This window comes from Callorhinchus milii, unplaced genomic scaffold, assembly GCF_018977255.1.
Source record: "Callorhinchus milii isolate IMCB2004 unplaced genomic scaffold, IMCB_Cmil_1.0 Scaffold6, whole genome shotgun sequence".
Taxonomy (NCBI): Eukaryota; Metazoa; Chordata; class Chondrichthyes; order Chimaeriformes; family Callorhinchidae; genus Callorhinchus; species Callorhinchus milii.
Genome location: NW_024704747.1, coordinates 27444419 through 27469496, shown reverse-complemented (window position 1 = coordinate 27469496; position 25078 = coordinate 27444419). Strand labels below are relative to the sequence as shown.

Genomic DNA, 25078 nt, shown 5'->3' with positions numbered 1-25078 from the left:
AGGAAAAACTGCCATTATGAAGTTGTTAGTTTGATCAGATTGTAGGCACAATAGGATTAATAATAATAATAATAATAATCCTTGCATTTGATATCGCGCTTTTCACGTCGGGAGGACGTCCCAAAGCGCTTCACAGAACACACTGTAAAGTGAATTGACTGTATATTTGTGGGCGAACGCGGCAGCCAATTGCGCACAGCAATGTCCCACAAACAGTCGTAGATTGAAAATGACTAATTTATTATTGGTTTTGGTTTTGGAGGGATTATTATTAGGCTCTGTGTGGAGTAAGGAAACTTGCCCAAGGTTTCGCCCTCTGCCTGGAATTGAACTCAGGTCTCTCACTTGCAAAGCGAGTGCTCTAACCACTGAGCTACAGGACTCTACAAATTCACAATGATTTAGAACTGTTTTAGCCAATAGTGTTGATGACCTTTGTAAGGATTGCTAAAGTAATGCAGTTGTAAGGGTTACTAGAGCTGCACTTATGAAGGACATGTACAATAAAATGTAAATTGTCTTTTCTCAGGTTTTGTACGGTTTTAGAATACTGTGAAGGAAATGATTTAGACTTCTACCTGAAGCAGCACAAGTTGATGTCTGAGAAGGAAGCGAGGTCTATTGTAATGCAGATAGCAAACGCATTGCGGTATCTAAATGAGATCAAGCCTCCCATTATACACTATGATCTAAAGCCTGGTAAGTTCACGTTACATGCCGAAAGAATGACTATCAATTTTCTGTCTTATAACCTGGCACATTCAGATGTTCACGATCTCTGTACTTGGTATCCAACATTATAGTAGAACCTTGATTATAATTAGGAAGGTGGATAATCTGATCACCTTGATTCTGTTGAATGGGGAAGGTGAAAAGAGCACATGTGAAGTAATTAAGATTGCAAATTCTCTGATACTTATTATTCCATTGTTTCTGGGTTATTTTCAGGGTTTTTTTTAAAAAAAAAGGGGCAAGATGTTTTGAAGGATCAGATAGAACAAAACTTAAATTTGAAACTCAAACGTTGAGCATTCTCCTGAACAACTCTCCCTCAATCCCTCCGCCTTGCCCCCTCTCTCCCCTTTTTCAAGTCCCGTCTGAAGATCTTCCTCTTCGACCGTGCTTATGGCCACCCTCCCCCCCCCCCCGCCCACCCAGGGCTCGGTGTCGGGCTCTGCCACTGTTAAGCGCTCTGAGACGCTGCCCTGTGTGGAGGGTGATGTGCACGTTGTTGTCGTAACCAAGTTGAACACCTCTGACCTCAGGTATAGATAACATTAAATATCTTAACTTTGTCTTCAGGTAATATCCTTTTGGTCGACGGAACTGCATGTGGAGAAATAAAAATTACTGATTTTGGCCTATCAAAAATTATGGATGATGACAATTACAATGCAGTGGATGGAATGGATCTGACCTCACAAGGAGCAGGAACTTACTGGTAATCTCTTGCATACTTCAGAGAAGAATTCTTGAAACAATGTTTCATTCACAGTTTGGGTATGTTATTTGGATATGGGTACTGAGATTAAACGGCCTTAAAAAAATATTGTCACCTAGTCGTCAGAAGTGACCAAAGTTTCAAAGCCATTAACTTTTGGAAGTTGCCATGTGAACCCTATTCACCGGCATATGAGCATAACCGGCATGGTAACATGGTTGGTAGCTCGCTCTTGACCTAAGATAGTTGCCTTCTGGGTCATTCAGTCTGCCCTGATGTCACTTGTTGTGAACATGCACAGCGTAGAGGAAAGTATGCCATTATGGTTACGTTTTGCAGAATAGTCTCAAGTGTTAATCCTAATCTGAACATTTAAAACGAAGAAAATAAAAATCCTCCCTAACGTTTAAAATGAATAAAAATGAATTTTAAATAAATAAAATAGACAAAAAAATTGCGTGATTCCTTACTCCCCTCTGATTTGATGCAGCTGTGTTGATGCCCTCTGCAAAACCAATCTGTGTTGAGCTGTGGGCATCACCTGGCATGTTGTGGGTGTTCGTTAGGAGGGATGGACTGGCGGGCATTTGGAATTGGTGGGGTGGATTTAATTTTTTTTTAATTCTGTACCCAATCCAGCGAAGTCCAAATTCCAGATACTTTTGAGTCCGGATAACTGGGGGTTGAGTGTAATATTTTGTGTAAATATTTTGTGCAAAGTAATCAATATCTCCTCTTTTTTTTCCCCAGGTACTTGCCTCCTGAATGTTTTGTAGTAGGAAAAGAGCCACCCAAGATTTCAAATAAAGTTGACGTTTGGTCTGTAGGAGTTATTTTCTTCCAGTGTCTTTATGGACGAAAGGTAAGAGGTTTATGTTAAAGTTTGTTGTGTAATTACAAGGTTGTTGCTATTTCTGGACATGATTTATGCCTGTATCTAAATGATTGTTTGAACATTTTCAGCCATTTGGTCACAACCAGTCACAGCAGGACATCTTGCAAGAAAATACAATATTGAAAGCAACAGAAGTTCAATTCCCTGTTAAGCCAGTTGTTAGCAATGAAGCAAAGGTAACCGGCCAAACTTTGTTTTAATGTAAATGTCTTGTTCGGATTTTCTTTCTGTATGTGTTTATCAAATACTCCGGTTTAGAGTTAATACAAAAATAATACTTGTATTTGATATAGTACCTTATAGTGTCCAAATGTCTCAAAGTGCTTCACAGAGTGTTCAGAAAAGTGTAGTGACTGTTTATTGGCTGGCCGGTGTGGCACTTCTGACAATGCAACGCTCTCCCAGTGCTATGTCTAAATGAGCTTAAGGCTTCTAAGGATTTCCGCCCACAGCACAGAAACAACTTTGGTCAAAGTCACTAATGATATTCTATCTCCTCATCCTCCTTGATCACTCTATCCTCCTTCACCGCCTCTCTCACCTCAACCTTCATTGGAGTCCTCTAGCTCAGTGGTTAGAGCACTCGCTTTGCAAGTGAGAGACCTGAGTTCAATTCCAGGCAGAGGGCGAAACCTTGGGCAAGTTTCCTTACTCCACACAGAGCCTAATAATAATCCCTCCAAAACCAAAAAAAACAATAATAAATTGGTCATTTTCAATCTACGACTGTTTGTGGGACATTGCTGTGCGCAATTGGCTGCCACGTTCGCCCACAAATATACAGTCAATTCACTTTACAGTGTGCTGTGAAGCGCTTTGGGACGTCCTCCCGACGTGAAAAGCGCTATATCAAATGCAAGGATTATTATTATTATTATTATTATTCTAATGGGGCTGGAACCCACAACTTTCTCATTCCGAGGTGAGAGAGAGGTGGCGGCAACTGAGTGTAGCTGACACTATGTGAGAGATTGTTGTCGGGGTAACTCGTGTATCTCTTACATTACAGTAGAGAGCTCAATCACACTAATTGACACCCGCCCCATTGTGTATGTAAAAAGAATGCAGAAACATATCAGGTCATCATGCACAATACAATGTATTGAACTAACTTTAAAACCCTTGCACCAGTAGTTGTATTGTCATTGTGTCACGTTATAACACTGTTGTACACTTCCCAGCTTCTGTTATCTACAGTAATTAGCAAATCTTTACAACAATAAAATGTAAAACGTCTATTATTCCAGGGTTTCATACGGCGTTGTTTAGCTTACCGCAAAGAAGACCGTTTTGATGTCCACCTCCTGGCTAATGATGCCTATCTTCTCCCTCATATGCGAAGGTCAAATTCTTCAGGGAATCTACACATGACTACTCTTCCTGTTCCTCCAACATCAAGCACCATCTGTTATTGAGACTTATTTTTGTCAGGCTGACTAGTATTGTAAAGCTTCTTTCCAGACCTAACTTTCTGCAGGGTGTCGTAACTCGTATTTTTTCCTCTCTCGGAGGAAAAGGCAGGCAAGAAGGAGAGAAGAGAACGGAGAAGAAAGAGGCAGTGGAATGATCAAGGAGATGTGCTCATGTTAACATATTTTGAATCCTTTGATTTTGATCTACTTCTTAAATGAAATTGAACTATGGACAACAGTAAAGCTGCACTTCCAAAAGTGACAGTAAAACTCAGTCCCTCCCCCCCCCCCCCCATCAAGCAGCCTTTGTGTTCAAAAGTTAAATTGTTTGTTCACCCTCTTTTTTTGGGAACACTGTATATAGTAGTCTAATGAATTTGGGACTATTTTTAATACTTAATACTGTTTTGGTTTAGAATAAGCCTACAATGAGGTGTTTGAGCACAAAGAAGGCAAAATGCAGAAATCCAACAGTCCACCCCAATAAAAAAATTATGTAAAGAAAGATTGTAGTAGCTTTTGTAAACCTGCAAAATGCACAAGAACATTTGCATATTGAAGCTACTATAAGCAGCTGGTGTATTTATAGGTCAAACTGTAGAATGTACTGTGCAGAATAATAGTAAAATAGCATTGTTTTATATTGTTGTAAATGATTTCATTATATTTACCTTATTCCTAAGTTACAGCAGTTTTGATTCTGTACAGGCTGTGTAAAAATCCGGCTTTATTTGTTTAGTTTTACTAATTGGGTCTCTGATTCCAACATTGGAGTGTACCATTGCTGCTAGGTGGCGTTGTTATTTTTGTTAATATTATTTGGCCTCCACACATACGTTATCCACAAAGACCTGGTATGTAAAAGGCTTTAATTTCTATTAAATAAGACCATTTTAGGCAGATTTTTAAAAAGGAAACGTTTGAAGACATAGAGACCATTTTATCGACGAATCTTGACTCATTTGTTAAAATTATTCCATTTTGCAACTGTGTGGGAGAAAAAACTGCAAATGTGAGTGAGATTGTAATATGTTTGCAGAATAATTGATTTCTCTCCTGTATAGATATATATATATGATATGAAACAAATTCTGAAAACTGCCTCTGCGCTGTACAAATTACAAATATTCCCAGTAAGCTGCAAAGTCTTGCTGTTCAGTACACTTACTGCTTGTTTTTACTTCCATATTGTAGAATGCCTGTATGTAATTTGTACTCTTTGCAACGAAAAACAGAATTGGTTCATCTAGGCTTTATTAACGTTGTACAATTAAGCTGTTGCCTGTGTTGCTGGTGTAAAAGCTACATCATTTTCACTGTAAATAAAATACGTTAACTGTCAATAAAAAGGTGCTGCTGAAATTGTAGAGAATGTAGCTGAAACCAGTAATAAATATTCAAAATTCTATTTCATTCAGCTTGCTTCGTCTGGAAAAAAAAAATCTGCCTTTAGACTTAAATAATGCTTGATTGATTCATGCATATTTATCATTCTTTGCCCTCACCTCTTCCCTAAAGACTTTGTGCCTGAGTATGAAATATCAATGTGGTCATTCTGTAGCCTTGCAGCTATTGGGTCAGCTCCTGGCTTAAGCTTTTCTGGTTTTTTTTTTTATTTTTATTTCCTCTTCTTCCACTGTTGGAAAAATTGCCTGCATAGAACTGGAGTCCCTTCACACGGGAATTTACAAAATAAACATACTGTGTATATATATATAATTCTGGTAATTTTGATCAGTTATTGAATAAAATGAAAATTATGTCCTAGAATAGTCTTAAACTGTTTACCTTAACATAATGCCTGTCTGGAATAATGAAGTTATACTGGGTAGTGAAAGCTTAAATACTGCATTGACATTTTTATCCATTTGTGCTATATCACTGCATGCAACATGCGTGGGCCATTGTGTAATAAGGGACATCATAGAATCCAGGACGCTGCTTATTTTGTTTGATATGTTTGTAAAACTAACAATGTCATGGCCTGCACTTTTGTGGGTGTTTGGGTCCACAAACTCTATTTAGAAAACGCTTGTTAATTTTTCCAATTTGTGATTGAACGATGTACAGTTAGTTATCAGTGCTGCAATATCGTTGTACTGCATTCAGAGTTTTTTATTTAAAGAGTCAATTATGCTATTTTTCTGGATGCCAATAAGTTATCCACAACTGAGGAGATGAAACCTGGTGCAGTTAGTAAGCTGGGTTGGCCTACTTGTGCAACGGGTTACACTCTGCTATATTTGGTCCTGCATCTGAAATGCTCAATCTTCTCCGTCTCATCCAAATGAGGAAGTTAATACAAGATTAAGAAACACATACTTGTTCATCTGTTAGTTTCACTGGAACAACTGAGTATGAATGGAAATAATGAGAATGCGGAGAAAATTCCACCTGGTGGAAGAATATCCATTCAAGTGACTGCTACAACCTTCAGTAAAATGTGTTTGCCATCGGATCTCCCTCTGGTGATTATCTTTCACCAATTATTTGTCAACACAGTTGAAATCAGTGTCGCTTTCAGACTGAAGTCATATTTGTTCCATTCTCTCCGTGATCAACATAATAAAAGTTGTAGATTGCTTATTTGGCTAAGTACGAAGCCTGTTTGTCAGAGATGAACTGTACAAAAAACAGCAGATCTTGTTTTTGTTGAAGTGTCTACTGTGGCATTCGATACCACTTCCCTATCTTGGGATGCAGTGTTGACGACACAGAGCAGAGAGAGTTGTCTGCAATTTTACCAGTTTGTGGTGAAAAGAAGTAACATTTGAACCTGGAAATACAAAACGTGCATTATTTGTTAGAGTACAAACGGCACAGGCTATAGAGATGAGAAGGAAGCTTTATATCTGCTGTCGATGTCTATTAAATACATTTTGGGCACTCAGTGTTGCTAATCGTGATCATATATTCCTGATATGTTCTTAAAGTCCTACTGGTCACAAGTTAATTATCACTTTAAAACAACCACATTTAGTATTGGTACCAAACCATATTTGAAAGTGAGATTTATTTTGGGGTTTTTGTTTTCTAGTCAATATCCTCAAAACGTCCAATATTTATCCACCGCTCATATCCTTTCTGCATCAGGAGTTCCTCCCTGTGTAATTGGGGGGGGAAAAAAAGAAGTGATTTGGAGTGAGTTCTCAGCATTTGTAACTAAAATCCACCTTCTGTTTCTCAGATTTTGAATACTCCGTAGTAGCTATGAAAATTGTGTGTGTGAAGAACATGTGAGATAAGAATAATAAATATACTGGGTTTTAGAGGACGAATGCATCTTTGAAGTTGAAAGGATACAGTGAACTCTAATTCCATTGCCACCTTGAATAGCCTTGAATTGGTACTGTTGCTATGGCAGTATGTTACTACTGTATAATCCTCCTTGCGGGACTGCACACATCAGATTTTGTTTATAAATTGAGGGGATTTATGAATATATTGTCTGACAAACACAAATAGGCAGAGAGATGGCTGAATAACTGAAGTAACAGGATCCCAAATAGGAGAAGAAAAACATAATAAAAATTCTTGCATTTGATTTAGCACCTTTCTAGCAGGAGGACATTTCAAAGTGCTTCAGAGGATTCACTCTAAAGTGTAGTGACTATTTGAACGCAAACATCTTTGGACATAATAATAATCCTTGCACTTGATATAGCGCCTTACCCTGTCTTTGATACGTCTCAAAAGAGCTTCACAGAACACACTTTAAAGTGAATTGACTGTATATTTTGTGGGTGAAACGCATTCTCCTGATGTGAAAGGTGCTATATAAATGCAATTTGCTGTTTGTTGTCAACAAACTTGTTGTCGAGCTTGCAGGACTATGGGAAGAGAGTGGGATTGATTTGGAAGCTTTTGAAAGAGCTGGCACAGACACGGTGGGGCGAATGGCCTCCTTCTGTGCTGTATAATTCTATGATTCTATGAATAGGAAAATATGAAAAATAGTAAAATAGTAAAAATAGTAGTGTCATTGTGTGAAATATCTTAGTAGACAAAACAGCTGCTCTCATTTCAAGCCAAGAGAGAGACCACGGGACAAACTGAGATTTTCTTGTACTTGTTTGTGTGCGTCAGAGTTAACATATGGCTCAGACAGGATTTCTCCATATTGTTTCTCTGAATGGAGAAAAAAGATTTACAGCGCAGGTATTAAAGATAAGTTTTATTCTTGACAAGTCAGAGCAGATTTTAAATTGCAATTGCAAGATGGCAGCGGGTGATAGAATTGTGATTCGAAACAAATTACACACAACTTAATGAAACCTTAGTAACAAACTGCAAAAAACATAATCCAGGAAACATCCCAGCGCTTGTCAAAGGACAATAGCTTCACCTTATTTACTTTCATCCAATGCAGCAGCTTTCAAGTTAATTACATGAGGTCACATTGCTGAGTGTATTTTTAAATACAGAAACCAGGGAGACCGCACATTCTTAAGAGGACAGCTTTTTCACGTGTAAATCACGTATTCGCTCATCATCGACGCAGACGAGGCAGAACTTTGGGGAGTGGACTGTCACCGCATTCTTAACTGCTGAGCATTCAGTCAGAGTCGGGACAATTTGGGTCAGAATGCAAGGCCGCAAAGTAGTTACGCTGTGGTCACTCAACAGTATTGGAACTTAGACACTCTTGAGAAAAATATTCAATAATCACCTATGCCTCATTTTATACAATATATAAATAAAATATTTAATATGACAATAATATATCAAATCCAAGGATTATTATTAATAGCGTCAGATGTGACTGGATAACATGTGAAACTAAATCACTCCCATTACCACATGGACATAAACAGCCCCAAACCAAAGCTATCAAAAGCTTCTGTAGTAAACTACAACAACAAACGCGCTGAATAAGCAGAAACTTTACAGTTGGCACAAAGAATGCTGTGACTAGCACATTCGGGAGTAGAAACTGCTGAGGTTTGTAGTGTTGGTGTATAGCCCTGTATTATCCGTTTGATGTTAGCGAAGTATGTCATATGTCATGTAATATGAGAGGTACTAAACACATCGACTTGTTTTTCAACAATGTGTTATAACATGCTAATTAACTGCCCCACACGGTTGCTTTTTAAAATGGGAGAAAAATTCTCAGTGTCTAGACTTGGTCACAAGTTACTGTGAAAACGCATTTCCTCAGGTTAAATAGATTTATTCAAAATAATCGTTGCGAAGAGGCCAAACACCACACCCTGGTGGGTTATCTGATAACCCCCGATACCAGGCCACAATGGGTAGGAAGGTTCCAAGTTTAATCCCTGGAGCTAACGTGTCTCAGCCAACGCGAGTGGCGAAGAACTTTATCTGACTTGAATGTTTAATGTTATGGAGTTTCCATAACATTCGGTTGCCAGAGTTTCCAGTGAGATTGCTATCAAGTGGGTAGTGCAGGTATGTTCAAATAACAGGAGAATATAAAAACAGGCTCATCTGTAATAATCTGTTCCACCCTGTGAGGGATGGGAGGAGTGAACACCCATCTTACTAACACTCTGTGCCACAGAATCATTTCACAATATTAGTTTGGATGTAGGAAAGCCTTTGACGGATCTGATCTCATCCTTCAAGTACACCCACCACAGTCCTCTCACCACAGTATCAAGCTGGGATCTCAAAGTGCTACACAAAGATCAGTTCAAATGTTATAAGTATTCCGTATTGCCGACGTTTCCATGAAAATCTTAAGAAAATGAAGATTCTTTTATGAAGCTTTCAAGAAAAATATGTTTTTCATTGTAATAGAATTCCCGTACGTCTGTAAACAATAGCTTTTGAGGTACAGATTCTGGTGCAACCAGAGAAAACAGAGCTGCTTAGTTGCATTTCTTACCAAATTGTGACGTTTACAGTACCTTTTTAGCGGTTAAATAATCCAGGATTCCTATTTGAAAGCATTGTGTGATCTGTTTAACAGCTTTACCCTGGCCTCCCGTCTGTCTGCATCATTGAGCTCTGTTACATTGCAGGAATTCTCTCCATGACCAGACAATGACGGGCGAGAAAGAAGCTGATGTAAATCATACAGTGGCTTGCAGTAATGATGGATTTCAGCTGTAAATAGTTTAGCTGGATTATAACCTTGTGCAGCACACATAAGAAGGTGTATTGGAGAGATCCACGTAGTAAACACACTCCAAATTCATTCTTCCGCCTCCTCCCATTAAAGTTGCTGCTTATGAATCCGACACTTTGATCTAATTAAATTTTCAAAGCTTTAGTATGTTTGTCAATAATGGGGCGAATAGCATTGGTACAGAATACTCTTTTTCGATTGACTGACTCTCCATTTCATTTGAGTAGATATATTGTATGACAATTTTGAGTTCTGCAGGTAGTGACTTAGAAGATTTTAAAACATAGGTTTTATATTAAACTGTCTGGGAATAACCAGAGTTACTTAAAACACAGTAGGCGTGATGTTAGAGACATCAGTTACGGTTGCACATGGGATATGACTGATAGGTTTGTAAGTAAATTCTCTCTCTCCATCTTTCACACCATCATGTCCTCCATTTTTAAGTTCAATCTATAAAATATATTTGTTCTAGTTAGCTTAAAACTGCCAACAAATAAGTCATAGAAACCATTTCATGCTTTGTTTCAGCCGCTATTTTGCTTACAATGCAATATTATTCTATAGAGTCGCCATAAAAGATAAACAACTCTGAGAAAATGGGTAGAAACTACATTAAAGTGACACTGGAGTAACGTGCTCCATAATAGCTTAGTAACTCTTTGGTTGGTGTGATAAAAATAAGTTGAAGTGTGGAGGAACAAAACAGGCTCGTTATTATTACCCTCTATGTAAACCATCCACTGTTGGGGGCATTCTTATATGTTCTGTTATCTTCTGTTAGCTTTCTTATCCCAGTGGTACTGCAAGGTACACGGAGAACATTTGAAATGTCTTATTATGTGTCTCACAGCAATATGCCCAAGTGATTATGATACATTTCAACGGTTAAGTGCGGGCCGTTAATTTGACGGGAAAGAAGCAATATACATTATGGCTGATATTAATTCATAATCATCTCTCCAGACACTGAACTGTATTGCATACGTAGAGGAGTAAATGTCGTAATGAAAAAAGTATGTCTTTAGGTACTTAGTTCAAGGATTTGGGTTCAACTCAATATACAGAAAAATACTTGACTTTGTTGTGGGCTTTATTACATTACATTTTGGCAAAAGGCACAGTTGAATGCTGAATGGACCCTGATGTGCTAAAATCTAGACAAATGCACACCTTTTGAGTTATTTCCATTGTAAGTAGTTTTTTTTCGAAAAGAAAATAAGATTTAGAATGTTCCTTTAACTGCTCTGTTGTATGTCAGCCTGACAGCAGCGATTCTGATCCAGAAAATGTGAGTCTGATTATGACCCATCTGTTTCAAATGCTGCTCCCGAGTAAGAAAATCTTTTTAAACTTGCATAGAGAAATTGTGAAAAAGTATCAAATTCCAAGTAAGTTTATGTATCGATAGATTCAATGGAAATTTCAGTAATTAAACAAACTTTTCTCATTGGTATGATTATACCGTAACAGTAAAACTCACATAAGTCTGATCTGTATAAATGGTATAATTGTCTAAGTCGTACATCTGCCCGGGTTCCCGTTTAAGAGTTTATATTCTATGCATAAGTCATATTGAATGTATGGTCCTATTTGATAAGACTTATGTGAAGTTTACTGTAGAAAGTTATTTTCACAGATTAAGAAATAGGATTAGGGTTTTAAAAATTGTAACACTATCTTCAAAGTGATTGAAGATGGTTTTCACACAGATGTTAAGTCCATGTATAAAAATAAGAGATAAGTAGGTTATTTAAAGTTTTTCCTGCATATGAAATAAAGGTTTAATTCGGTTAATTTCAGGTGAATTCAGTTCAATCTGCGGGACTTTTTAACGTTATTTTGTGCAGCCACCAATAGATGGAGCTCATGTAATGGGGAAAAATGTTGTTTCACATATTCAGTGTCGCTCATATATTTAATCCTGTTGTGAAGCATAATTTTTCTCGGTCTCTGATTCCAAACAAAGGTAAGGATCTAATTTACAATTTTATTTGTAAAATGTAATATGATTCATAAAATGATGTGGGTTAAGAACAATTTAATTGTCAAGTAATGTTCATTTATAGGCAGTTTTGTGCCTTGGCAAGGATGTGAATCCAACGAAGTGTGAAGACTTCCATGCAATCAGTCTGAGCTGGATTCAAACCAAATCTTCAATGTCATTACAAAACACGACCTATTGATTTAGATTTACCAATATTTGAATGTAACGTTTCTAGATTCGCGGATGACACTAAACTAGGTGGGAGAGTAAGCTCTGAGGATGATGCAAAAAGATTGCAACGGGATATAGATGGGCGAGGAGAGTGGGCGAGGAGGTGGCAGATGGAATTTAATGTGGGGAAGTATGAAGTTATTCACCTCGGTGGCAAAAATAGAAAAACAGTTTATTTTCTAGAGGGGGAGAGATTAGATAGTGTCAGTGTTCAGAGGGATTTGGGTGTCCTTGTACACCAGTCTCAAAAAGTTAGTTTGCAGTTGCAGCAGCAACTAAGAAGGCGTTCATTGCAAAAGGTTTAGAGTACAAGAGTAGGGAAGTCTTGCTGCAACTGTACAGGGCCTTGGTGAGACCGCACCTGGAGTATTGTGTGCAGTTTTGGTCTCCTTATTTAAAAAAAGGACATACTTGCCCTAGAGGGGGTGCAGCGTAGATTCACTCGGTTAGTTCCTGGGATGAATAAACTAGGGCTGCATTCTCTAGAGTACAGAAGAATTAGGGGAGATCTTATTGAAACATATAAGATTTTAAAGGGCTGATAAAGTAGACACTGAGGGTCTGTTTCCCCTGGGAAGAGAATCTATAACCGGGGTCTTAAAATTTAGGGTCAGCCTTTTAGAACAGAGTTGAGGAAACATTTCTTCACTCAGAGGGTAGTGAATTTATGGAATGTAGATTGCTGTAGATGCTCAGTCCTTGAACATCTTCAAGGCTGAGACTGATAGATTTTTTAAAAACAGAGGGATTAGGGGATATGGGGATAGGGCAGGTAATTAGAGTTAGGTCTGAAGATCAGCCATGATCTTATCGAATGGCGGGTCACGGGCTCGAGTGGCCGAATGGCCTACTCCTGCTCCTAATTCTTATGTTCTTATGTTCTTATTTTCTCCATATTGTTCTCTGACAAGTGATTGGCATCCCTTTGATTTTGGGACGGAGAAATTGGCAAAGGAATCAGCTGTTTGAGGCTTTCTTCCATCTTCCTTATTGGTTGCCCTTGGATTTCTGTTGAGTTGTAAGGTTCATTAAAGCCCTAAAGCAGTGCTACATCGCCTTAGGAACCTTCACATCTGACTGAAAAATTATGTTTAATAACGCATGATTGAATACCTTTCAAAAACTGTTCGCCCACTTCTATTTAGTAAGACGTTTTGGTTTGGTAAAGCACCTTAATGTGTAAAAAAATTATTAATTTAATCTAGAAATAGCGCAGTAGCATTAAATCCCATTCAGAGCATCAAGATTTACTTGCAGCTGAAAATATCTGCAGTGAACCTCAGTACGAGAATAGGTTTCACATCATACATGTTCTGTAACGTCCCCTTAAAAATAATAATAAAGATAATAATCCTTGTGTTTGATGTAGCGCCTTATCACGTGTTCGAGACGTCTCAAAGTGCTTCACAGAATATACTCCAAAGTGAATTAACTGTATATTTTGTGGGCGAAACGGGGCAGCCAATTGCACACGGCAGTTAGTTGTATAATTATATAAAGAAATGGAAGAAAACATGGAAAAGGGGTCATGAGTCCATTCAAGCCCATTCATTTTTCATTAAACATGTTATGATTTGTACCTTACATAGTTAATGCTCTTAACAGTTCTGTAAAATTTCTCTGCAACCACCAAAGGCAGGTGACCGAACTTCCATACAATAATCAGTCTTCAAGCCTTACCAGTTGCTTTCCACGCTTCACACTTCCATTGTTCTTGCAGTACAAAAACATTGTGTTCCACGGAGCATTTAATTATCTGTCTGTACCTCTCCATATAACTTTCAATCCATTTACTAACCAGATATTTAAGCAAATGTTAGCCGAGAATACACAATAGGAGGTTCTTTCAACTATGAGTAACTGCAGTAATTATTAAAACACAGCTAGCGCTGATAGTGGGATATCTTGTGCCCGCTGAGCTCCATCAAACACAGCTTAGTCATGCTGGATACTGTCAGCACTTTCCAATTAAAAAATTGTGAGACCGTAACCTTTTGATTTTTTTTCTCCATGTTCTGTGACCCAGAACATTTGATCAAGCACATCATTCTGAGAGAATGCCGTTAGACAATTCTATTTAATTTCCCCCAAATTGACCATAGAAATATGAAGCTAATGACAAAGTTCAGGAAAACTGTAGGCCAGGAAATGCTATGAATACTGCCTCGGCTCTGTGATATTATGTCCCAATTTTATCTCGTGAACATATCAGTAAAATTCTCACCGCATCAGAATACAGCATCACGTGCATTTAGTCAGACATGGATTTGTTTCTGCATTAACAGCAACTTTACTCTCCAATTAAACAGTTGTGAGACCGTAACCTTTTGATTTTTTTACCCATGTTCTGTGACCTAGAACATTTGATCAAGCACATCATTTTGAGAGAATGCCGTTAGGCAATTCTACTTAATCTCCCCCAAATTGACCATAGAGGACGTCGCAAAGCATTGGTTTAATTCATAATCTGATCTGTAGAATGTATGCAGGTGGTTTCACCAGCTTTAACATTGATGGGAGTTAGGTCTCAGCTGAAATAAATTATTCTTGTAACTGCTTGACAGCAACCACTTTACAGATGTCATGTTTTTGAAGGTCCTTTCCTATAGTGCTTTGTCAGTGATTCTCAGACTTCCAGAACTTTTTAAGCAATTCCAGACATAAGCCCTCAGTGCCACCACCCGCGTGAAGAACCCTATATAAACGCAAGTTGTCGCAGTGTTGTTGCACCCTTTCTTTTTCCATCGACTTGTCATTTATTGTTTGGGAAGATTCTGCTATTTCACTAAACTTCAAGCACTTTTGAGGCCTTTGGGAAGGTGGTAAAACAATCATGTGCTGATTTAGATTTACAAAGGAAAGTAAGCAGCATCTAAAAGTTCCACGTTGTTTTATTTCTCAGTCGTGGTTGCACATCGAGTTGGCATGCTTTTATCAAATTTAAAAGCTTCAAAATAAAAATACTATTCCAAACCAAATACTTGGTAGAGTGGTGAAGCAAGACCAAAAAAAGCCGACTGCCCAAGATAGAGAAATCAGTTAGCCACAGACTATGAATTAACGACTTATACAGGGGGGGGGGGAACCCTCGATGCCATGTAAACCTTTTTAAAATTATATTTTATGTCAACATGCAAGAGAATGCTCTGCACTCAAATAGCTTATGTGCCTGTTATTTTGAAATGTCTGTGTTTTTGAAATATTTTCTAGTTTAAATGTCAGTATTAATGACCTTGGGGGAATACAATCCTCATGTGAATTATACTTTGTTTAGAACATGTAATCATAAATCTCTTTTGGCAGGGAGGCAGTGAGATAAATGAAATGTGCATACTTTGATATCTGATAAAACATTTTGCAGTATTTAATGTCAAACTAATTCTAACTGGCTCATAGAATTTCCTGTGGTTAGAGTCAGATTAGATGTAATGTTGCAAATCTTCTAGTTTAGGGAAAACAGCTTCACTCTTTGATTCCTTCGTTTCATCCCTTCCTGTGGAGCTGCATTAATTCAGGGTCTCTCTTACGAGTTAGCATTTTAAATTCATATTAAAACACAAAAAAACTGTTAAACAAGACTCCTTTATTTAGAACTGGAGACTAACTCACGCAATGAATGACTGTTTTGCTGACTAAAACCTAAAATTCTGAATAAGAACTCACACATTAAGATAACATTTTGTTCATGATTAATGAAAGGTCACATTCCACATTGAAACGAGTACTTTTTTTTCCCCTCTCCGTACGATTGTGACCGAATGAATGACAGCAGATCTTCATTGCACACATCTACCTCCCTCAATCTTCAGATTAGAAAGAAACCAGTAGAAAACAAGGAGGCTTGTTTCAGCTGAATTCACAAGCAATAAGAACAGGTAAAAGCTCCCAAATTCTTCCGTGCAAATGTGAATTAACATTTCAACTCTCAATCTGAAGAATTGTGTTGAATCATAGGTAGTGTGCTCAGTTTTTAAAATGCGGTATACATTTTGCTCTTACAGGATGTTTCTGAAGGCAGATGGCTAAGAAATATATGAGATCTTTATGCTCTTTGCCCCAGTTATTGTTTCCAAGATAGTTGTTCAATCTGCTATGTCATGTATATTTACATTACTTTTTTATATTTAATGCAGATCACATGATCTAATTTAAAATGAACTTTAAAACTTAATAATTTAGTTTAAAAATTTAAATCATTCCAACTATTGACTTGAAATGTTGACATGTTGACAAATTCACAAGACTCCCAGGTTAAGCTAGCACGTTTGGCACCTAAAAGTGGCAAGGTTCCTTTAATACAACTTGTGTTATTCTGAAAAATATAATAAATAGAAGTTTAAATTAAATCAATTGAAGACAGTGGCTTTCCAGTAGAATTTATTGCTCAACCATCGAATATACTCCCCAATAAGTTCACAGTGGCACCTACTGGATTTGGAATTGTACATAAATTTCTCGCCTCTTACATTATTTTCCCTTCAATAGTCATAAAAACAGTGGGGATTTTAAAGGATATAGCACTGACCTGGTGACACGCAAATTACACAGGCTATATGAAGAAAGGTTAGACAAGCTACTGCCTAGATAAGTAATCGACAGCATAGATGCTGAACTAAAAACAATCCACAGCTCTGGGGGAGAAACTCTGTACTTGATAAAATAATTTAATCTCATTTACATCAAAAGTAACCCCACTGTGTCCCAATGTAGTAAACCGTCCAATTATATTAAAGGTTATGCATTTGTCACATTGCTAGAATTACTCTATGTACAAAGCTTTAAAGTTCCTGGAGATGTGATCATGCCGGCCGGTCTATCCTTTATAGGGTTTTACATTTCAGGACAAGCTGTTTGCAGCTGAATAAATACATCAATCAAATCCCGCTTGGTTTTGGAGAGGCCTGCAGTTAAGAGGACTCAGAAGAAGCTTGTGCGTCTGTAGAAATGGAAGACGGCTGATCACTGCTTGCATTAAGTGATCCAGTTGCCTTGATGTCAGCAGAGGTTGTCATGGAGACGGTTGCGGGATCCAGAATGAGGGCCGAAGGTGCAGAGACAGAAGCGTTATAGCCACTGAGCATTGGAGGAGGGATTGAGAAGGTTGGACCAATGGAGGCTGACTGTGAGGTGAACATGGTGGACATCGGTAGAGGTGGCATTCCAGGAATATTTAGCTGGGGGAGCTGAGTAATTGATGACAAATCTAGAAGAAAAAAAATCAATTAGATTTTAATGAACTTAAAATTTTAAGGAGCTGGAAAAAAAGCCAGCCTCCTGTCCTGAAGGCGAGCAATAATTTGGGTTGCACAATAATAAGCAAAAGAGTCTGAAGAAAAGAGTTTACATTTCTGTATATTTTGTGGATGAAGGTTACTGGTGGAAGAGGATTCCCACATATTCTAAACAGAAGGTAGAACTACTTATTTAATAGAGCAGCTGATATCTTGTAGATTGTTCAGATATGATGTGCTGTAATATTCTACAAACATACCAGCTCCAATTGGCGGAGGTAGACCTCCTATTCCCGGTAAAGTCACTGGAGTAAGATTGGTCAGATTAACATTGAAGTTAGGTAGTCCACCTGATAACTGCATTAAACCTGGAAGTATTTCAAAAGCAGATAGAATATACACATTAGCTCAATAGATTCTATATGGTAACTGCAAAGAAGTACACAATGCTGAACATACACATCGAGGACTCTGCCACCTCTTCATTTAGAAATGAGAGTAAGCGTACAGAGGAAGTCATACTGAAGCTAATGAGATTCATGGAAGCAATTATGGAAAAAGGCTTTCCGATACATTAAATTCAGAATTTTCGATCGACTTTCATGTTGTCTGTAATCAGAAAAATACTCTGGAAAATCACGTGCAAAGATTTAATTAAAATGTAAGGTGATTTAGACTACAGAGGTACGTTACATATTGTGTTGATGAACAGTCCAGTGAATCCCTGATTTCCTTCATGAGGAAACACCAAATCTTCACCAAATACATAATACTTGGCCTGTTTGAGTGCATGGTCAATCAATGCTGTGCTCTAAAATGTTTATGAGATATAAAGCAGAAACCACAAGCTCATTCAGCAAGATTTTGCTCGGACCTACCAGGTGTAGTCGTAACATTTGCAATTGATGGCACTGGACCCTGGGACTGATTCACAGACGAAGGCAATAAGGGAACTGTTGGAATAATAATAATAATAATAATAATAATCCTTGCATTTGCTTTTCACGTCTTCTAGACGTACCACAGCGCTTCATAGAATATACTGTAAAGTGAATTGACTGTATATTTGTGGGCGAACGCGGCAGCCAATTGCGCACAGCAATGTCCCACAAACAGTCGTAGATTGAAAATGACCAATTTATTATTGTTTTTGGTTTTGGAGGGATTATTATTAGGCTCTGTGTGGAGTAAGGAAACTTGCCCAAAGTTTCGCCCTCTGCCTGGAATTGAATTCAGGTCTCTCGCTTGCAAAGCGAGTGCTCTAACCACTGAGCTACAGGACTCCACAATTACCTGGAGAACATTTCAAATAAGAATTGTAGACATTTGTTTTAAATCAAAAATTCACTAAATGTCTTATACTCTTTCATCCAAGAACTGAAGTTCATTTCTCAGATACCCTTCCAAAACACAAATCAATCAATAGGATTTCTCATTAAACACTGGTTACATACCTGCATTAAGAACATTGCTGACGGAAGGAGGTGCTGTGTTAAGTGACAGTCCTGATATTCCCTGTTCAACACTGGTAGTTGCAGCAGCAACAGAAGATGCGGAATTAAAAGCAGAAAGCTGGACCTGCAACAATATATATATATTATAACCAGCTCAAGGTCAAGATCCCATTAAACACATAGTAGAAATTTAAGCACATTGTTAAAGAAACCCGTTTTAGGGAATACACAAACATACAGCGAAAACTATATTTGTTAGCGCAATCTAAAAAGTATATATATTTTTAAAAAATCTTGAAAAGCTTATTAAAAAAAATAAGACAGGATAAAATGAAGCTAGTAATATTTCAATCCTTTAAAAGTGCCAACGAACAATTCTATATGCATGTTTATAGCCCCCACTTCCAACTTTGCAACTGAATTAAAATTCCTTACAACTACCTTATAAACTTCTTAAAAAAAAGTAGAGCTTCAAGAATAATTCTGCACAAAAGTACCAACGTTCATTCAAATGATTTGAAGATAAAACAAATCAAACATTACCTCTGTGAAGCCATCTTTCAGTGGACTGATGGGTGCACTTGATTGCTGCCCTGGAAGACTGATTTTTTTCCCTTCTGCAAACGGGCGCGTTGGAATTCGATGTAAGTAACCATAGCCTATCCCACACCCTAGGCTTAAACAAATGTGTGTATATTAATCCAGCACTTTAAAAAAGTTAAAAACTGAAAACAGATATCAAAACAAGCTTTGCACCTTACCTGCCCTCCCCACCCCATGTTGTGTTAGGTGTGATTACTACTTCCCGACAGTTGTCCGTGTCTGTATTGTACACGTACAGCTTCAAGGGTTTCCCTTCGTGTGTCTCTATTAGAGAGAAGAGATCTTCGGACTGAATCGAAGAGTTGAAGTGGGAAAGAAATAACAATAACATGAATTGCAAAGCTCTAAGCACTTACTGCTTTTGCAACTTAAAATCTTGCATTTTTAATAGTGAACAAAAAACGTCTCTATGAATTCTCTGACTCACCTCATTCATGACTGTGTCTGCTCCTATTATATAATCTGTATGTGGTCTCAGGCCAGCCAACGCAGCAGGGGAATTTGACTCTACTTCCTGGATCAAAAGAAATAAGGTTACAACACCATGTTATACTTTGTTGAAAAGTAACAATGCCTAGAATTTTTTTTCCGAACCATTAAAACACTTCTAGAATTTTTGCAGAATGTATTTAAGCATAGTCCATCAAAACAAAACGACTATTTTACACAAAGATTTCACGCATTTAACTAATTTAATACATTCATAAGAATGAACACTGTTTACTTACCCAACTAATTAAGTTCCGAGAATATTAATTATTTGTCTATTTGATTCTGGTAGGAATGTTTAGTATATTTTCTAAGAAGTTTGCCTGAAGAGATTGTTAAAAGTTTGGGCATTGTTTACTTTAAATGATTTAGGACCAAAAACAGCACAATGATCAACTTTGGAAAGTTAATCATTTTGATAAGAACACACAACAAACACAAATGTAATTTACTTACCAACACATGCCACACATTTTCATTTGCTCCTTCAAAACTACAAAAGCGAATGCTAACTCCAAGCAGACCTTGGCCTCCCCACATGTTGCTGGGAGTGACGGTAGTTTCTCTCAGCTTCAACGTCTTGCTACTGTAGACCACCATTTTAATTGGCTTCTCTACATTAGCTTTTAAAAGATCTTTCAAGGTATCATTGTCCTTATTCTGAAATCAAAAGCACAAGGAATATTCGCAATGTACTCTACCAGAAATATGTACAGTAACAGCCCTCATGAGGTTTTCCATTCTCCAAGTATTAGTCCCTAAATTCAGATACACAATTATAATCCAACTCATTGTTTTCAAAGATATAATTGTTAAATCAGTGAGCCATAATATGTTATGTATGACATGCTACATTAATACAATGACTACCCAGGCTGAAGGCAATCCGAAGAAAATAAGTTATCACTGGACCTGAATTCAGATATTGGGTTAAGTACATGCCACCTTGGTCAGCTAACAAGAAACCTTAATTGGGAATTGTGGAGGTTGTAAGAGGAATGGGGAAGAAAGCATATACCCTGATAAGGTTACAGATACCCTGAAACCCTGTTTTAGGATTGTAACTACATTCTGATCAAAGAGATATCTGTCAAAATATGTTCTGGCCTCAGATTTCAGTGCTTATGGCATAGTGTTTAATGTAAATGCCTAGTCATTCCCAGCAGTGACCATGATCTTATTGATAAGATGTCATTGTGCTAGTTTGTCTCAAACTACAGCAAAATTACTGATGTACAGTAAAGGGAAACCCCCAAAAAAATCAGAGTTTGCCTAGAGTTACCTTTATTGCTAATTCCCTATTCTATTTTTTAAAATAAATATTCACTGTATAAACTGACCAAAGTAGTCAGAGAATCCAATTTTTTGTTAGCACTGCAAGAAGATTAGCAACTGCATTCAAACAATTCCCAGATTATGATCAGAAACCATATAATAATAATCAATGCATTTGATATAGCGCCTCACATCGTTGAGACATCTCAAAGTGCTTCACGTGATATATTGTAAAGTAAATTGACTGCATTTTGTGTAGTAAGTCAACAATTATTCAACCAGTACAATTTTACACAAGTGCAACACATACTTTACATAAGATGAACACAGATTCTGAATTAGATTGTAAAAGTATGCGTAGGAATAGAAATATATGAAATATAAAAGGAATTTGTCTGAGCCCTAATAATAAACACAGTTCAATCCTAAACCAAGAAAGTACTTACCAATCTTGTGTTGCCAATGGAAACAACAAAATCAAAGAAGGGTTCCAATCCGGCCCTGTGTCCAGGAGAGTTTTCTTGAACCTGAGAGCAGAAGACAAGAGTCAATGTTTCACATCTATGCCACAGTCTACATTAAACACATTATTGTCAACATGTTTTACAACATTCCTTCAATACATACAGGTGAACAAACAACATAAGTACCAAGTTACAATTGGGCAGAGTCACTACTTTCTATTGATAAATGACCATTTCATGCAAACAAAAACTTAACTTCATTCTTCCAGATACTGGTGAAATGAGACACTTACTAAAAAATAAAACTGTGTAAACAAAACTATGCTACATATGGGAATAAATGAATGCTGAAAGACATTCATTCATCTGTTGAAGAAAGTTTTCACATCAGGCAGTCCCGATGGTGTAGGGGATAGAACTGCAGCTTACAGGTTTTAGGGACCCAAACTACCACACTATAATGGAGTCAGAATATAGTCACTTCCCTTGACAGCAATGAACTGTTAGCACTTCGATATTAGATGATGATTATTATTATTGTTGACATACTATTTTTTATTTATAAGCAATTTTCATTACATCGTTGTAAGGGGGAAGGATGGAAGATTAGAGCTAGTCAGATTTTCACCACAAGGAGAACATTATTCCGGTCAGTTATATGGCAAATTAAATAGAAATTATCATCCATTTAGTTCCATCTTGTGCAAACCATCAGTCTCTCCTTGTTATAGATTTAGTGTATTAATACATATACTACATGAACAAATTTGACACTCCAAGGTAGAGTAGCAGACAAGATGTACACTTGCTAGCACAAAAATCACTTCTAAATCAGGTTTGGGAATCACAAAAGTTACACTGCAGCTTGTATCTGTTAGACAACTGAACCTGCAGAAATGTAGTACTGTCAAACTTCTTCCCTTTTGAAATTGATTCAACATCCACCTGAAGAGGTAAACAGGATCTCTCTTTAACATCACATACAAAGGTCTGCATCTTCCTATGCTCCCACAATACAACACATCCCCACATCGCTGCATTGGACTGCAAGATCCCAACATGAAGCTTGAACCCACAGCCTTCTGAGGCAAGCGTTCTACCAACTGAGCCAGACTGACAACCATATTTCAGTCCTATAAGCAAGTATTGAAATTGTCACACTAGCTTCTTAAAAAGTCATAAGACTAACAATACAGCACGTCAGCTATTATTCCAAGTATCTCAACAGGTGTTGAGACAAGTCTTCTCTTAAGATTACCGCAGAACTAACATAAAATAAAAGACCAAAGGGAAAATAACCAATGTTCTGTGAAGCACATTACTGGTGAAGAGTAAACTGCAGCAACTACATGAAGAGAAATAAACCAGGAACAATGCAGGTGAAAGCACTCACTCGCTGATCCAAACAAGGGCAGAGACAGAAATCGGCTGCACCAACAGATTTTAAAAAGGCAAAACAAGATATCACACTGGACACATTTATATTGCATTGTATGACTAGTCACCACACTTCAGAAAGTCGATACAACGCAATATAAATGTCCTGGATTTTTAAAAATGGATCGATGCGCGGTTTCAGTCGCCTTTGAACTTGAGTGTCCCTTTCTGCCGCCATCAGCTTCTCACGGACGAGACCAAACCTGCAGCAAGTCTCAGCCGTCCGTCGTCTACACTGTACATTTCCGCCCGCAAAATATACCGTCAAACTCGCTCGGACAGACAGTATGTTCCGCAAAGCGCTCGGGGGTGTCTCGAAGATCCAATGAGGCGCGAGACCAAATGCAAGGATTATCATCATCATCATCGTCGTCACTACAGTACAGGGCACAGCCACATATACACAAAAAAAGATGAGATGCTGCTGAAGGTTCACACTGATTCCACAATGTAACCCACAAGGTGTGGAGGGGGAGAGAGAGAGAGAGAGGGAATGGAGAGAGGGAGAGAGAGAGAGGGAATGGAGAGAGGGAGAGAGAGAGAGGGAATGGAGAGAGGGAGAGAGAGGGAATGGAGAGAGGGAGAGAGAGAGGGAATGGAGAGAGGGAGAGAGAGAGGGAATGGAGAGAGGGAGAGAGAGAGGGAATGGAGGGAGGGAATGGAGAGAGGGAGAGAGAGAGGGGTAATGGAGAGAGGGAGAGGGAATGGAGAGAGGGAGAGAGAGAGAGGGAATGGAGAGAGGGAGAGAGAGAGGGGAATGGAGAGAGGGAGAGAGAGAGAGGGAATGGAGAGAGGGAGAGAGAGGGGGAATGGAGAGAGGGAGAGAGAGGGGGAATGGAGAGAGGGAGAGAGAGGGAATGGAGAGAGAGAGAGAGAGAGGAGAGAGAGAGAGAGAGGGAATGGAGAGAGGGAGAGAGAGGGAATGGAGAGAGAGAGAGAGAGGGAATGGAGAGAGGGAATGGAGAGAGAGAGAGACAGGGAATGGAGAGAGGGAGAGAGAGAGGGAATGGAGAGAGAGGGAATGGAGAGAGAGAGAGAGAGAGAGGGAATGGAGAGAGGAGAGAGAGAGAGGGAATGGAGAGAGAGAGAGAGGGGAATGGAGAGAGGGAGAGAGAGAGAGAGGGAATGGAGAGAGAGAGGGAATGGAGAGAGGGAATGGAGGGAGAGGGAGAGAGAGAGAGTCCCAATCACTCCCAGCAGCCTGTGTGTGTGTGTGTGTGTGTGTGTGAAGTCGGTAACAAGTGCCCGGGCCTCGGGGAGAGACACCGGGGAGACATGAAGCCACAGCCTGGGCCCCGGGTACAGGCCGCCCCCCCCGGCCCCGGCCCCCCGGCCCCGGCCCTACACTACCCCACCCCCCCGCCCCCCGGGGGCCTACGCACACGCGGCTGATGGTGACTGACGGTGACTGACGCACCCGCAGGACATGGTACCCCTCGGTGCCCCCGCCCGGGATGTCCAGGCTCTGCGCGGCCCCCATCACCTCCCGCTCCCGCTCCCGCTCCGGCTGCTGACGTGGCCCTACAGCGGGGCATTGTGGGAGCGCGCGCGCGTCAGGCCGCCGGGCACTGCGCAGGCGCGTGACCCCCCCCACCGGCAGCTCCTCCTCCTCCTCCTCCTCACTGTGGGTGACACTGTATGTCACTGTGTGTCACTCTGTGTCACTGTGTGTGTGTCACTGTGTGTCACTGTGTGTCACTCTGTGTGACACTATGTCACTGTGTGTCACTGTGGGTGACACTGTGGGTCACTGTGTGTATGTCACTGTGTCACTGTGTGTCACTCTGTGTGACACTATGTCACTGTGGGTCACTGTGGGTGACACTGTGGGTCACTGTGTATGTCACTGTATGTCACTGTGGGTCAGGGTGTGTCACTGTGTGTATGTCACTGTATGTCACTGTGACACTGTGGGTGTGTGTCACTGGGTGACACTGTGGGTCACTGTGTGTATGTCACTGTGTGTCACTCTGTGTGACACTATGTCACTGTGGGTCACTATGTCACTGTGTGACACTGTATGCCACTGTGGTCACTGTGTCACTGTATGTCACTGTGTGACACT

The 25078-nt window shown here is 39.0% G+C and overlaps 2 protein-coding genes across 6 annotated transcripts in view; one reads left to right on the top strand and one right to left on the bottom strand.

Annotated features, from left to right (window-relative positions):
• The window catches only part of tlk1a (tousled-like kinase 1a), a 44448-nt gene extending 39287 nt beyond the window's left edge, over window positions 1–5161 (top strand). For all 5 annotated transcript variants that reach the window (XM_007889959.2, XM_042336010.1, XM_042336009.1 and 2 more), the window contains 5 exons: window positions 530–699; window positions 1303–1441; window positions 2192–2303; window positions 2405–2512; window positions 3584–5161. In XM_007889959.2, coding sequence (XP_007888150.1) covers window positions 530–699; window positions 1303–1441; window positions 2192–2303; window positions 2405–2512; window positions 3584–3751 — 697 coding nt within the window. In that variant the 3' untranslated portion in view covers window positions 3752–5161. The remainder of the gene's footprint in view (window positions 1–529; window positions 700–1302; window positions 1442–2191; window positions 2304–2404; window positions 2513–3583) is intronic.
• An 11259-nt stretch (window positions 5162–16420) lies between these two features.
• gorasp2 (golgi reassembly stacking protein 2) lies at window positions 16421–24546 on the bottom strand. Its single transcript, XM_007889962.2, has 10 exons — window positions 24431–24546; window positions 21559–21639; window positions 20294–20497; window positions 19776–19862; window positions 19507–19637; window positions 19289–19421; window positions 18746–18869; window positions 18170–18244; window positions 17552–17659; window positions 16421–17263 (listed from the first exon to the last, which is right to left on the bottom strand). Exons 1-10 carry the CDS (start codon window positions 24491–24493, stop codon window positions 16968–16970), a joined length of 1302 nt encoding a protein of 433 aa, XP_007888153.1. The 5' UTR covers window positions 24494–24546; the 3' UTR covers window positions 16421–16967.
• Window positions 24547–25078: the final 532 nt, after the last annotated feature.

Bases quoted from the DNA above. Each gene is read 5' to 3' on its own strand.
- gorasp2 (XM_007889962.2), bottom strand. From the start codon at position 24,493: ATGGGGGCCGCGCAGAGCCTGGACATCCCGGGCGGGGGCACCGAGGGG. The intron at 19,638-19,775 runs GTGAGTCAGAGA...TCTTCGATTCAG, and splicing joins CAGACACAGTCATGAATGAG to TCCGAAGATCTCTTCTCTCT. The intron at 18,245-18,745 runs GTATGTAACCAG...TTATTCCAACAG, and splicing joins CAGCAATGTTCTTAATGCAG to TTCCCTTATTGCCTTCGTCT.